The following is a 16,308-nucleotide window of genomic DNA, read 5'->3' as shown; positions in this document are numbered from 1 at the left end:
CTGCCATTTTCATGCACAGCCCTAAGCCCCGTAAGCAAGTTACAGCCTACAACTCCCAGGATGCAGTGCCTGGGAGGGCTGCACTTACTGGGGCCCAGGAACGGGGGCACATGTATCCTCGCCACCACTGCCACAATCGCCTGCTCCCTGGTGCAATCGCTGGCTCCTAGGTGCAATCAGCTGCGGCCAGTGCAATCTAGGATACTCCAGTGACCCTGGAAAGGTCCCCGTGCATTCCAAGAGCAGGTGGCTGCAGGACACCTGCAGAATGCACAGCGACCCCTCCAGGGCCACTGGAGTATCCTAGATTGCACTGGAAGCAGCTGACTGCACCTAGGAGCCAGCGATCGCACCAGGGAGCAGGCGGGTGGCGGCAAGGACACATGTGCCCACCGTTCCTGGGCCCTGCTAAGTGCAGCCCTTCCAGGCACTGCAGGCTGGGAGTTGTAGGCTGTAACTTGCTTACAAGGAAATGTGCAAGGAAATGGCAGATCCATAATAAAATCCTCTCCGTGATTCGGATTTCCGAATCCGAGGCCCAAAGTTTGCACAGCCCTAGTTGTTAAAAGTCACTGGTCAACAAGAAAGCTTTTTGTTGCACAAGTTCACATGCCAGGCACACTTGATGGAACATACTGTGAACTTCAAAGATGTAGTTAGCATTGTGAATAATTGATAGCAGACAACATCCACGTGCAGTCACCCATCCCGCTGCAGGCCAAAGCCTTTCCAGGTGAGCAAATGTGGCATGACATGAACTTTCAAAAGCTGTGTCCATCCTGAACTGGCCTTAATGCACATGCAGTACATGTGATTTGAAAAAAAATGGGATTAATTGGGAATATCTGCACTGTTGTTCCGATTTCCGTATTTGTGATGAATGATAAGCAGCACTACTCCAAGAAAAAAGCAAATGGAGCCAACTGTTATGTAAGCTATTCCCAGAAATGGATTTTTGCCTCCCATCCATGAAATGGTGCTCAGGATCATCCGTTTTCGTCCATCAAAGCTATGCACAGGATAATCTGATTCAGATATAGGAAAAATATTTGCCAACAATGGTGAGCTAGCATGATAGTGCTAATATAACCTACCGCATCAACCCAAAGAATGGAGAATGTTTTTTAAAAAGAGAGCTTTGAAATACATATGCTATTGGTTTCAAAGTTTTATGAAAAAAGCTATTTTGTTATTCAAAACATTATGAACAGATAAAGGAATTGTCATAAGAATGACTTTGAGGCAAGACCGTTGGCTATAGAAGATAAAAGGAAAATGAGTGACAAGCTTTCTATAGTGTAGTTATGGCATGGTTGTGATGATTACCATTGGGCTAAAGCAGAACTGTGGTCTGATGTGCTTTCCCTTTGAGATTTTAGGAGAGATGGGGTGAAGGGTCAAAGAGCACACCCAGAATTTATAACTAAAGAAAATCCCCATTAGTTTTGACACATTAGGGACAAATGATTAGCTGCTAAATCAGGGATTGGCAACTTGTAGTTAACAACATCAGGAGTGGGCAGGGTGGTTGGGTGCAGCACAACTTCTATTAGCCTTAGCCAGCATAACTGCAGAGACCTCTACATGTATGCAAGAATGCCTCCCTGCCTCAGACGTTCATGTGAACACATCAATGGTAGGGCTGGAAGGAACAACCATATATTTTATATCACGTTTTTATACTATTTGTTTTATACTTTGAATGGTTTTAGTTTTTGTGAACTGCCCAGGGAGCTTCAGCTGTTGGGTGGTATAAAAATGCAATAAATAATAATAATAATAATAATAATGGATAGAGGTACAGGTATAGCCCTGCAGCATCTTTCTACACACTTTCCTGGAATGCATGCCCTTTGGAGCTGGGACTGGTCCCCACTCTCTCTGCATTCAGGAAGGGGGTCAAAATGTAACTTTTTACCTTGGCTTTCATAATTATGTTTTTAATTGTCGTTTTTACTGTTTTATTATGTTTTTACCTGATCATGGGTTTTATGTTTTGGACCTTTTGTAAACCGCTTCGACTGTTCTATAAATAAACAAATAAATTTCCCTTTCTATCAAGTAACATGTGAAGGGGGCTAATATCCAACCCCATCCATTGTGACATTCTTCTGCATCTTACCTGCCAAAACCATTACGCCAGCGTGATATCCCAAAAGGTTCTATCTCCATGTGTATCACTTCTTGCCCGCCAAAAACACTTCACACAGCTGCCCCTTAGCCTAAAAACAAGTGTTATTCAAGTTCCCTTTCCCACTAACCAGAAGACCACTATCACCATTCCACTAACCCTTCTCCCTACACTACAAATGCTGGGTGGGAAGTAGGGAATGCAAATGTCACCACTTCTACAGTCCTGGACACCTGCAAGTTAGCCCCTTTGATCTAATAAGGGGACTGTTTCCTACTGCAAGGGAGAATACAGTAATTTGTATAGGGGGCCCTGGAGAGCCTAAGGAATCCTTATGTCTGATAGCTCTAAGACAGAGAATGTTGGAGAAGAATACAATATATAAGTAATATGCACTAGAAGCGTTAAATCCACTCAACTTTAAAAAAAACAATCTGCTGGCCAAAATAAATTCAGAGCACCCCACTATGGTGGCTTTTGTACATTCCTTTTGCTTCCGTCCCACACATTTAGAAAGAAGCAGACTTACTGGCAATTACCTATTTAATGATGTCAACATTTACAAGAAGTTCTTACCAACTGCAATTCCTTAGAACTTTCAATAAAGGATACTGTATGCTATTTCCAAGGAGTAGCTTCCAGTCGGCAAAGTAGGTTGTAAATTATCCTGCCTCTCTATAAGGCGATAGAGCTTACGAAACGTAGGCAATGCTGCAGTGCGCATCCACACAATAAAGTCTTCATTGATGAAGCCATTGTTTTCTGGATCTGAATCTAGCATATACACTGGTTTGAGCCAGTTGACTGGTTGTGATGTGCCTTTAAAAACAACAAAAACAATAGTATCTGTGATTATCATGTCTCTTACAAAGTGTGTGTGTGTGTGTGTAGAGGTGGGTGGGTTGCTTTTTCCAAATTCTAGTAAAAATATTTTAAAACTACCCTGGTTCAGATCTCCCTCAAAGCCCATGACATGCTTTATCCCCACCCCCACCCCAACTCAGTGTTTTCTTCTCAGTGCAGCAATATCTTTCAGGATTAAAAAAAATGAGAGGAATTATGTGAACACACTAATATTTGCCTAACTTATTCTCCTGACAGCATTTAGAGGTTGTGACAGGGACCAAAATGCTAATGTCAGTCTTGTTTAATTTTAACCAGCAGAAATTTCTGCCCCAGTCCATTTCCAATATCTTAAGAACATAAGAAGAGCCATGCTGGATCAGAACAAGGGTCTATCTAGTCCAGCACTCTGATCACACAGTGGCCAACCAGCTGTCGACGGGAACCCACAAGTAGGACATGAGTGCAACAGCAACCTCCTATCCACCCAGCAACTTGTGAACCATCCAGGTATTGGGCAGTATAGAAATGCAGTAAATAACTAAATAAATCTTCCTCCAGACAATACTGAAAATATTTCTGCAACAAACTTTTGAAGCAGCAGAACAAAGAAACACTGCATAGTTCCCACGCAATAATGGGGGTGGGAGGAGGAAGAATAAATACAGCAGCAGCACAAGAGCAGAGCTAATACCAATTATCTGAACAGGAATTCTAAAAGTCTGGAGAGAATGAGTGAAGCAAAACCCATAAAAAAAGCTTTCATACAAGAATGTATATCTAATCTTACACAGTTTTCCTCATCAACTTGCACTCTTCAAGACTGCATTTCTGTAAACCGCCCAGAGAGCCCTGGCTATGGGAGCGGTATATAAGTGTAATAAATAAATAAATAAAATAAATAAATATTTCGCTTTCCTTTCAAAGTGCACTAAATTTTTCCCCCCCTTCAAGTCCAAAAGGGTTCAGCTACATTGAAGCATTATCTCCTTACCTTGGAAAAGTACTGTCAAGTTTTTCGTTTCTCCAACAGGATTCCTAAACTTAACATTTTTGTCAGTCCACCAAGCAATACCTTTTTTAGTCAGAGTAATAGGTATAGGCTTAGTGCCATCACCTTCAATACGATACAACGTCAAGGTATCTAGAACGAAAAGCAAGTAGAAATTAATCATTTTCAAGGTTCCTTCTTTTGCTCCATGTAAAAACTTAATTACATCACAGATGAGAGCAGAGTGTTGATATATCTCCATCCTATTTTCAAATTCTGGGTTTAGCTGTCAAATATATACAGATGTGACAAACACAAAGGCAGGCTATTTATTTATTTATTTAAAACATGTCACAGGAACTCAAGAAGGACAAAACTTGGAAATACATATGGTAAGCCTATTGGTTCTCCCTAACCATGCCCTGAGCAGCTGTGATGTCACATAAGCCTAAATGCAACAGCTGCCAAGCTCACCAGTTTATTGAAATCAGCCTGCCAGCCATGTTGTAGGAACATAAGAAGTTGCTTTATACCAAGTTACCCCTCGGTGCATCTAGCTCAGTAACGTCTACACAGAGTGGCAGCACCTCTCCAGGTCTTCAGACAAGAGTCTTTCCCAGCCCTACCTGGAGACGCTGTGGAATGAACCTGCATATGCTCCACCACTGATCTACGGCCTTTCACTGTTACAGAGTGAGAGGTGATTAAAAGTTAGAAAATTCTAATTGTTCAGGATAAAGAATCAAACCACTCCATGGGGGAAACCTGAACAGAATTCTATTTAGAGAAGTGCTTCAAACTACATTTATGAGAAAGAATGAGGAAGTGTGGGGATTTAATGGACACAAGTTTGAAATGCAAGCCTATAAATGTAACTTGGTTAACAAAATCCTACCATTGAACATGCTGTTGGCAATGGCTCCACAAGGAGCGATGGGCTTATCGTCACTGGTGCGGTAAGGCTCACACTCTTTACTGGGGTTCTAATTGGTTAAAAAAAGCAAGCAAGCAAAGGAAAAGGTCAGTTTTGATCTCATGCAAGGAAAGCTAGTCATCATCTAAACACAGACTGCTTAACTGATATTGTAACAACTCTTCCTATGTTCATATTTATATATAAAAAAGTTCAAGTTACAGGATAAAACTATTGGGCAACAGAGGAAGCCAATACACTCTACTACATCTACATCATTTGTGAATTAAGAATAGAACTAGAAGGAAAAATGGGAAGAGTCGAGAGATTTGAAAACTTGTATTCCCAGCCTGAAAAGTACCCACAAGTTAGGCAGCAAACAATGTTTTGATTCTCAACAAATCTTAAATTTAATTATCAGTAGCCAAAGTAGAATTACAGACGTAGATGATGGCTTGTATTAAAATAATATGTTTGACAAGTTTTACTTAACCAGCAAGAGTAGTTTTACAGCCATAATTTAGAAATATGGTGCATCTTAGAAGAAGGTGCCCACTCAATGAGCACACAATTCACATTTGATTACATTTCAGTAAAAACTTCTTCATTTCAACTACTATAACAACTCACTATCAAGAATAAAGAGTAGTATCTGGACATCATCTCATCAGAAACAGCACTATATCCCGCCCACACTTAACCTGCAATCTATTTTTTTATTCCTATTATTCTACATGCTTTGCCTTAACATTTAAAAAGCCATAGTGATTGATGTAGCAGAAGCTAGAGACACAAGACAGATGCTAGTAGATTACTTACAAATAAAGAATTATTATTTCCATTTAGTTGGCTATCATCCCGAGACTTCACATAGCGGCGATGGTTTTGATAGAAGTTGGACAGTCCATAATACATAAATACGTTGCTCTGAAATACACGAGATGTTGCAGCAATGTGCACAGTTATTCATATACTGGGAGGATTCAGATGAAACAGCAGCTTTAGTCACATGCTACACTCAACTTGTGGCTAAGGGTGGGGGGAAAGGATGCACTCTAAACCTCCACGTATCAACTTCAATTCTATATAGGAGTCTACATGTGTAGGCTCTTTCTGCATAATTGGTAACCCTGGAAAAAGAAAGCATTAATCACAATGCAATAGGTGAATAGGGCTCCAGGAAAGTGTGACCATATTACGTGAGCACGGCAAGCGGACAGCTGTTGTCCCAACTCTGAAACTGCAGAGGTGGGTGGGGATCAATGAGGAACCCCACCAGCTACAAAGTTGGGAGGAAAGGTGGGGATTGTTTGGCAGCTGCCTGGCTAAGGTGCTTGAAGAGCCTTGGCCACCTGGGGCCAAATCAGCACTACTCCCACCAATCCCATTTTTTCCTGCTTGGCATCCAAAAGCAAAATGCTTCCTGCCTAGCAGTTCCTGAAGGAAAGATTGGGGTGAGCTTGACCAGGAGAGGGAGGCTGGTGACACTATTTTTGGCTTCACCAGTCAAAAATTGTAGGCTCCGGATGAATAAAAATGAGCCTAGATGACTCCAAAGAACCTTAGGTCTTGATATCAAATAGAGTACATTAATACAATACATGTCACCTGCTTCTAAAACTCATACTCAGCTTAAGCTTTAGGATTCTAGCCGTTTGCGGGGTGGATGGGGGAGTTTATTAAACCCCTTGACATTATCATATCCGTGGCCAAAGCATTAGCTGGAGATTTTCCAATTCGATCTTCGGCTGGGAAGCTGGCTTCACTAGTTCTTTGGCTTCTCTGTGTGGGGAAGGTGAAGCACACTTGCCCAATGTTTGTAGGACTTTGGGATTTAGCCAGCTGCTACAAACACTGGCAAAGCACACAGCTGATTTTGCTCCTGCTTCTCCTTCCCCACACAGTGAATCACTCTGAGGCTTTCTCTGTGCCGGAATCGCCACGTAATCTCCTACCAGATAGCGAAGATTACAGTGGGGAATACTCCCCTGCCTCCACCTCCAATCCCCCAGTAGCCAGAGAGGAGGTTGCTGAGGTCCCACAGGCCAAATAGGCAGGCCAAATTGAACCATAAGCCTGAGGTTCCCCATCCCTGAAATATAGGATCAAACTGCCCCTGCCAAGTAAAGAAGTGGAAAAATTTCGTGTACTTCTACTTACCATCTGCTATTAACAATCATTGACTGGTTTTTGAAAAATAAAACTGGGAAACATGTGGCTATCCAATCTAATAACGCTATTCACCATTTTCATTCGAAATAATGATTTAAATTGTTATAGGAGAACAAATGGCTTGTGCCAAACACACTAAATAAAATTACAATTCTGAAGATGCAAAAAGAATGATTTTAGATATTTTAGGAATGGGTTGCTAGGATATCCTCACTTTGGATCAACTATTGGGTAGAGACTGAATTTCTCCCATTTACAGATCTAAAGAGAAAATATCAGTTGCACCAAAGTGCACATTGGCAACACCTTCAAATACCGCATATGTTGTGCACCTTCTTTGGTCCGGCAGGATTCAGCGACTATAAGAGGAGCCATGCTGGATCAGACCAAGGGTCCATCTAGTCCAGCATTCGGTTCACACAGAGGCCAAACAGCTGCCCATGGGAAACTCACAAGCAGGACAAATACAACAGCACCCTCCTGCCAACGTACCCCAGCAACTGGTGCCTCAGAGCCTCCACAATTACTGATTAGCTCTACGCAAGCAGCCAAACCAACAATTGCAATTTATAGAAAACTGGTGACATATGGTAAGCTTGACATTCAGAGAGAAGTAGAATAGGGAACTGGAATTTCACATACAGACACACCAATGGAAAGTGGAGGTGACTTTGATATGTAATATTTTCTCCAACCTGAAATTACGCCTTATACAACAGAAATTGCTCTTTCAGGTGTACTGAACACTGCAGCACCTGTTTCAGAAAAATCTATCACCTTCCAGTAGATGCTGGCACTGTGGGATGGCAGATGCATCACTGATGCATATGATGTGCACATGTACAGTAGTGGCTCCCTTCTGGATAGACATTTGGCACATCAATTTTGTCTTGGGTACTTTATTACAATTCAAAGATGTCCACACATTACTAAACTGTATTCCCACTGTGTGGAAATTATCCATTGGCGAGCTGCAGCGGACGATCCTGGCTCTCATGGTGGCTAAGAGACTCATACTAGAAGAACAAGGTACCCTCTCCTGCCCCCTCAACCAAACAGTGGGTTGAGGATCTCACTGCTCTTCCCTCCTTTGAGAGAGTACATTACTTAACAAACATTCAGATATATTATCAACATACCTCAGCGTTTATGAGAAACTTGGACCAAGAGTAATTTTATATGAATTTTTATTTTGTATTTCTTTTTATTGTATATACATATTTATAGGTTTTCTTTATTTTTATGTTTTTATGTTTTTATGTATTTATTTGGTATATGTGAGTTTGGTTATATTTAAAAATGTGGAAGTTAAATAAAAATTGTGAATATACTTTTTTTAAAAAAAACGAATGGGTTGCTAGTGCTAATTCCAAATATTAATTCAAATTCAATTTCAGCTTATGCCCCATCTAATCTCTACTAGACCCAGAAAGTTTGGAAAGAGTCATATAGAGTGCCAATAGGCCGCAAATAACATGCCAAGCATCGCACTGCCTTATTTGATGTATTCCCAGTTCCAGCATGCCTATCTGTGCAACCAGGATACATTTAATACATTTTTTTATTTATTTAAAAAAAATACTGCAGAAATCATTTCATCATAAATCCTTGAACTTAAAGACATGTTATTCAAGTTCGTCCCTTGGTTCACTAACATGAGATTTGCTTTAAGAAACAGGTAGCATAAGGGTAAATTAGTAGATGGGTTAACTAATAAACTAATTGACCAAATAAAGGAGTCTAATATGAAGGAGCTCCAGTTACGAACTGTACAGTACATGAGTGCAGAAGGAACATTCCTCTTCATTCTGCCATATATACCTAAATACAGGTGGTAACATACCTCAAATGGCCGATCCAATTTGAAGTGAATGGTGCAATAACAAGGTGTGTTGTTCCAGGACACATTTAAACATTTATTACAAGGACTATTTGGCTCTGTTCCAGTATAATCAATCTGCAGAAGAAAAAGGGTAGATAAAAATAAGAAGAGGGGTAGAAGAGAAGAGTGATGACTATAAACACACAAGATCTCCAAACCACAATACACATATATAGCCAATTCACTACTAACACTACAGCTGACAACTGTTGTAATCAGAAGATTAATTTGTCAAGTGCATCCTGCTTTGATAGTTAGGCAGGTAGAGATTGTATGGCTATATTGCACTTGATGGCAATTCAATGAGCCATCTCAAAGTTTCTATTTAGTTCATGCATAAAACTTTCTCTTAATAACCACCATTATTCCCTAAAGACTTAAAAAGTTTAGACAGCTGATTACTTGGGGGAAAAAATACAAATTTATTTATTTTATTTATTTATTACAAATTAATGTCTACATTAAGAAATGAATGGAGCAAATCAGGTGAGTAGGTTCACATAAATGTTTAGATCATTTAAATAATTTTGTAAGAAATTTTGGAAATAAAGGCATTCACATCTGTTTCACCTCATGATTTTATAGAAACATCTGAATGCGATGGCAAAAACACCCAATTGAGTCCTGAATGCCAAACATTCTGGCCACTCCTGGCTTAAAGAAGTCACATGATCAGTTATTTCTGCAAAGTTACTTTAGAGCAGCGAATACAACTGTTTTCACTTACTTGAGTTTCAAAAGCACTGACAGAGTCTCACTGCTTCATAATTTTTAGAATTAAAACATCACTTTTGTTTTATTATGTGAATATTATCAGGATTAAGAAATGACACTGGAAAATAGGGACCTGCTCAAACAAGCTTTATCAAGACTAAGGTGTCAACATAAGCCATTGATATTTAAAGTTATATGCCACTTAGATACCCCTGAATTTTGTCCCCAACACTGAAACTCTTATTTTTACAGTTTGTATTTTTAATATTTTCAGCAGTATTGACTCAAGCCATAATACTTCTGAGTGCTGATACCAAGCAAGAAAATAATGGCTGCGTCTGTCACAAGATAATCGTCTTTTATTTTTATCTCAAGGAAAAGCTGAAAGCCTCTTTTTAGCAACAGTATTGGAGCAAACGTCTGAGCACTGACAGATTTATATGCTTTGTGTCCTTATACATGGAAACAAAGGTGCTTATTTTTAGAAAGCGATTAACAGTACAGAGTGCATCAGGAGGACATAAAGTACATCTCAACCTTATCTTTAAATCAGTTCAAAATGTACAATTAAAAATGAATGTCTCCTTTAATCAGAGAACAGAGTATAGGATTTGTTCAATATTGCTATTATTTTACTTCTGTCACCATGCTACTCTATTGCATAGTGGGAAACAGGTTTTATCCCCCTCCCCCCGGAATTTTAAAATATTTTAAAATATAGATGAATGTTTGAAGTGGAGAGATTGCATAGTTAGTCCTTAAAGCTATACAGTATTTACAGAAACCTTAAATAAATTTGAGGTGACCATTCCATAGCCTCTCAACATGCAAACTTATCAGTGTCCCGACATGAAGCAATCATCAGTGTAAACCGCAGCAATACTCCCTCTTTAAATGCATGCTTGCTATAACAATACTCAAATTATATATCCAGTATAATACTTTATTATTCAGGGTCTGTTGCGAGTCATAAATTATACATCAACTTCAAATATTGGAAGCAATTAAATATCATGAATAAGAACTGACCACTGTATTTGTATCAATTCATTATATTATTCATTATATTTTCAAAAGCATGTTAAGAAGCTGATTCTGGTATTAAGTAATAGAACACACATAGAAACTGGCTATTACTTTAACCTGTTGGGTGTTTTACTGTGGTTTTAATTTTTGTGAACCGCCCAGAGAGCTTCGGCTATTGGGCGGTATAAAAATGTAATAAATAAATAAATAAATAAATACTTTGACTGTTGTACCTTTAAACCCTGGTGATTATGACATGCTTTATTGAAAATACTTCCTAATCCACCTTACGCTTGTCTGAAACTATGCTGCACAGAGTTGATTAAAAATACAACAATGGCCATACAAAATGTGCCTACCCATTGAAGTGCTCCACATATCAAGCATCACACTTAAGACTACAGTCCTGTGCACTGGCCCAAACATGTAAAGCAGGGAGCACAGAAGCATCTAGGCTGTACAATGGTAGCAAATGCTGAATGCATATGAACGGACTCTTTTAAGCATGATGCAGACCATGTAGAGCAGCCTCCAACCTTGTGCCCCCCAGATGTTTTAGACAATTCACAGGATTCCTGACTCTTGGCCATGCTGGCTGGAGCTAATATACCTGGAGGGCACAAGGTTGACAAAGGCTGATATAGAGGGAGTACATGAGTAAGCACTCTTCATATAGCTGTAATCACACCTAAATAGACCATTCCACTAAAAAGATTTGTTTATATCTGATTTTGCAATTAATGTTAAATTATTAACTCTTCAGGCTGCACTTGAACGCATGCCTGCATCTTAGGGGGGAAGTGCCCAGCCCGGCCCGGCTCTTCAGTACAGGCTCCTGATGGAGCACTTGTTGGGTGAGAAGTGCAGGCCAAGGCAGTCCCAGCAGGATTGACCAGAGCTGGGCACATCCATTGACAGCCGCTTACCTCCCCTCCTTGGCGATACTCCTCCTCAGTGCTCTATTGAGGAGGAGCATTGGCAACAAGATGATGTCTCAGAGGATGTGGGCACCTGCAGGCTGCCAAAGGCATGCTGGGAGGTGTAGTACTGGCATGTAGAGTGGCTAATTTAAAATAAAGTATGGGTTAGCAAACCCAGTCACTATCTCTCAATCCTAACTCAGCCCCCACTTTCCTGACCTCTCACTAACTGTCTTCGTTCTCTTTCTACCTGACATTCTCCAACTGCCACTAATCCTACCCACCATTCCATTCTAGCCTCAGCTGTCAGTCATGCCCTGGCCTTCCAGATTCTTACTCACCCCTGACCTACTCATCCTCTTATGTCACAAATCCAATACCCAACTCCCACTTTTGCAATCCACTTCCGTTTTCCCAGTACTTCCTGTTTCTCTCTTCTTCTCTCTCATACACACCTTGCAGTATTTCCTGCTGGCTTAACCTGCACAGTTCTTTATGGCTTCCTGTGCTGTTTTATATTGTAATTTATCCTTTTAAATAATAGTATTGTGTTTTATATTTTGAACTGTCTATATGGAATTTTACTCTTTTACCTATTTGCAATCTGCTCAGAGAACATTGGTTATTGGGTAGATTAAAAATATAATAAATGAAGTCTATTGGAGTTGTAAGGAGCACAAGGAAAGGTCAGAGATATATATGTATACACATAGAATGAAGAGCAGAATGTATAGAAAGCTGTAGAAATAAGAAACTATTGTGATCATGGCAAAAAAAACTGCCTCAGGAAGAAGAGAGGCTTGCTGTTTTATAAACCATGGGTGGATGAATGTTGCTACTCTGACATTGAGGGAGAACATTAAAAAAGGTATCCATCCAGAAAAGCAAATTGGATTTGTAGAAGTTAAACGGTGGAAGCTTTATTGTCATTATTGCATTCTTTCCGTATTTCTACTGATGATATGTAATAGAAAACCATTTTGTATATGCTCTTTTATGTATTATATACTGTTACATATAATACAAAACACCACAAAGTAAATACCAGCCTTCCCCAACCTGGTACCCTGCAAATGGACTGCAACTCTCATCTGCTCCAGCCAGCATGGCCAATGGCCAGGAATTCTATCCACAACATTTTTGCAATTTCTAATGATGACTTTTTATGGAAATGCTTCCCCCTTCCCCCATTACTACTAGCCTTTATGCCATTTGTGTTGATGATATTTTGGAATTAGTAACACTTCGCTGTAAGTAATTATTCCAACTGACACGCTCACTGAAACAACATCCATACACCACCAATATATCCCCCATTCCTACCTCTCATACACCTATTTTCATTTTACCCTCTTCTCCTCCTCCTTATAACCACAGCAACTTTTATGATTTCAAATTTGGAGTTTCCTTGTTCTACAGGAAGTTACTTCAGTTGGCAGCTCTCACATCTTTCTCTCCCCCCTCTCTCTTACACACACAAACAGCTGCGTAAAACAAAAGTTACTAAAACGCTTGACTTATATAGGATGCGGCAGGGTCTTGCTATTTACTGTGTTATCTGTACAGCACCATGTACATTGATGGTGCTATATAAATAAATAATAATAATAATAATAATAATAATAATAATGTTGTCTGAACCAGGTCTTAGACAGCTAAGGGCTGTGAACCACCCAGAGAGCTTCGGCTATGGGATGGGATATAAATGCAATAAAAGAAGTAAATAAATAAGGGCTTAACCTGCACCCTGTATAAACCAAGCCGGAGTGACAGAAAAGAAGGCGTGAATCCGCCCTCACTTCCCACAGACACTGTCCTCCTCCCTGTAAGCCACTAGCACCAACTTTGTGCATCTTTGCCCACAGGTCCTGCGTCATCACTACAAGCATTCAATCGCAGAGAAGGTGCTAAACAATGCGAGGCTTGTGAGGCAAACCAACGCCTGTCAAGTCCGGTCGCTCATTCTCAACCGCCCCGGCCCCTTCTCCCCACGCACCCACCCCTCAACACTCGAGACTCGTCCAAGGTTGCCGCCACGGGAGGCGTGGGGCTCTCTACAGCCTGCCTGCCTGCCCCATAACCTCCCATCCCCACAGCTTGAGGGTCCTGTCTGACAGCCGCGTGACCCTCCCCCCCCCCCCGGCTCCGTGCCCACACTCGCTCTGCCTCCGCCGCTTCTTCCTCTCACCTCGAACTCGCGGATGTTGTTGGAGGTGACGAAGATGCCAATTCCAATGGGAATGAAGATGAGGCCGATGACGAAGAAGGCGGGCAGGACGGTGCCGGCGGTGAGGATGGGCTGCCAGGCCGGCAGGCGCTGCTGCTTGAACGCCGTGTTGTCGGGCTTGCGGCTCTTGACAGCGCCCCCGGCCGCCCCGCCGACACCGGCCGCCCCGGCCACTCCACTGCTGCTGCTGCTGGGCATTGAGCCGATGCCGCCCGCCGGGAGCCCGTCCGCCTCTGCCTCCGCCTTGGCGTTGTAGTTCACCGCCATTGAGCCGCCGTCCTCAGGGAGGGTGGGGTGGACGTTGAAAAAGAAGGCAGGCAGGAAACGAGCGAGGCCTCAGAGGGAGCAACGGCCGCTGCCCACCACCGTTTAAGCGGCTCTTGCGCTCGCGCAAACCCTCAGCCGACCCAGATACTCCGGGCCTCCTCCGGAGGCGTCCCCACCCGCCGTGCTTTCACGGCGGCGTCCTGCGCATGCCCCACGCGGCGACGCGAGACGGCCTCTCCTCTGCGAATGGCTCTTAGCTCCTCCTGTCCAACGGGAAGCTGAACTGCAGCGCCTGGTCGAGAAGCCTCCCAAAACAGTACTGCAGAGCTGGTCGAGAAGCCTCCAAAACAGTACTGCAGAGCTGGTCGAGAAGCCTCCCAAACCGAACTGCGGCGCTGGGAGAAGCAGGCGGGCGTGGGAGGTATAGAAGGAGAGAACACTTGTGCTATCAACGTAACAGTGGGGGGACGGAGACGCTATAACTTTTGCTTATGAGCAATCTGAACTCCAGAACTACTACTACTACTACTACTACTATTATTATTATTATTATTTACATTTATATACCGCCCCACATCCGAAGCTCTCTGAGCGGTTATTATTGCTAGTTTTAATTAATTAATAATAATAATAATACTTTACAGTTGTTTTGTATACTTTGTTATTATTATAACTGAATAGAAATATAATTGTGGTACTGTATTCTTAATAATATTAGATCAGCATTGTTGACTGGGGATCATGGGAGGTGTAGTCTAACACATCTGAAAGGCACCCAGTTTATGTATTATTTAGTAGCAATTCATAGAATCATAGAATAGCAGAGCTGGAAGGTGCCCACAAGGCCATCGAGTCCAACCCCCTGCTCAATGCAGGAATCCACCCTAAAGCATCCCTGACAGATGGTTGTCCAGCTGCCCCTTGAAGGCCTCTAGTGTGGGAGAGCCCACAACCTCCCTAGGTAACTGATTCCACCGTCGCACTGCTCTAACAGTCAGGAAGTTTTTCCTGATGTCTGGCTTCCAGATTCCAATTATTTATATGCTGCTCATTTGAAGAAATCCCTGTTGGCTAGGGATGTTGGGGTGTGCAGTCCCAACACTTCTGGAAAGCACAAAATTTATTTACTTAGTACAATAGTCATATGCCATTTCTTATTTGAATGTTTCCAACATAGATATACATCTTCCAAGTTGCATAGAGTAGGATGGTGGTAAATGTCACTGAACAATAAAACAGGTATGAGTTTCACTGATGACACACAATCTGAAGACAAAACATCCATATTGGCAGTGAAATAGACATGCAGGTGTCCTTGTTAAAGTGACATTTACATGCACCTTAGGGCACAGGCACTTCAAGATGATTTTATGTTGGCAAAAAGGAATGTCACTGTAGCTGCTACTGAGAGGGTAAGTTGATGCTGACAGCCTGAGATACTCCACATTCTGCCGGCCAGGAAATAAGAAATGGATACAAACTGCTGCTAGAACACTCGTTTGGATATCTTGCTCATTTGAGGAAAGTATTGTGGGCCTAAAAGAAACTGTAAATAAAATCAGGTGTTGGACAGGATGGTGATCTGAAAGTGTTGACAGAACATAAGTAGAACTGTGGTGGGCGGACTTCAGGCTAGTGGAATCTGCTTGCTTTTAAAAAAAACAACAACTAGAACCCCAAAACCCACCCACTGCAGCCTAGTGAAGAAGACCTATAAAGCCCTGTTCAGGCATTTTAAACCTGAATAGGTTAAAGACACTAGGGGAAGGAGCACTCCAGACCACCCCTCTCCCTGAACATGTTTCATTACTCTCTACTCATGGAGGTGACAATCTGAAGAGGAGAGCTTCCTGTCTCTGTGGAGGCTCTCCAGGCAATCCAGAACGCTGGAAAAATAGATACAGGAGGCTCTTTTCTTCACAAAGTCACCCTCCCTATGTAGAGAGCAACCAATTCAACCATAGAGGGTGTCATGGGCTGAGCCCATGGTTCCTTTAAGAGAACATCTTTTGCTTCATCCAAGGGAGAGGAGTTTCTTTGTGTCTAAAAAGGGAGTAGCAAGACAGAAACAAACTTCAAAGTGATCTTGATAGGCTGGAGTGCTGGGCTTAAAACAACAGAATGAAATTTAATAGGGATAAATGCCAAGTTCTACATTTAGGGAATAGAAACCAAATGCACAGTTACAAGATGGGGGACACTTGGCTCAGCAATACTACAAA

General features: G+C 41.7%; 1 protein-coding gene across 1 annotated transcript; it reads right to left on the bottom strand.

The window, feature by feature from the left end:
* Window positions 1–376: 376 nt before the first annotated feature.
* LOC134397914 (cell cycle control protein 50A-like) lies at window positions 377–14,282 on the bottom strand. The gene is made up of 7 exons (XM_063124934.1): window positions 13,781–14,282; window positions 8,894–9,007; window positions 5,698–5,805; window positions 4,861–4,948; window positions 3,969–4,118; window positions 2,744–2,950; window positions 377–1,025 (listed from the first exon to the last, which is right to left on the bottom strand). Exons 1-7 carry the CDS (start codon window positions 14,084–14,086, stop codon window positions 832–834), a joined length of 1,167 nt encoding a protein of 388 aa, XP_062981004.1. The 5' UTR covers window positions 14,087–14,282; the 3' UTR covers window positions 377–831.
* Between the last annotated feature and the right edge of the window lie 2,026 nt (window positions 14,283–16,308).

This window comes from Elgaria multicarinata, chromosome 4 (assembly GCF_023053635.1).
Source record: "Elgaria multicarinata webbii isolate HBS135686 ecotype San Diego chromosome 4, rElgMul1.1.pri, whole genome shotgun sequence".
In the NCBI taxonomy this organism is placed as follows: domain Eukaryota; kingdom Metazoa; phylum Chordata; class Lepidosauria; order Squamata; family Anguidae; genus Elgaria; species Elgaria multicarinata.
This window is presented reverse-complemented; position numbering and strand designations above follow the sequence as displayed.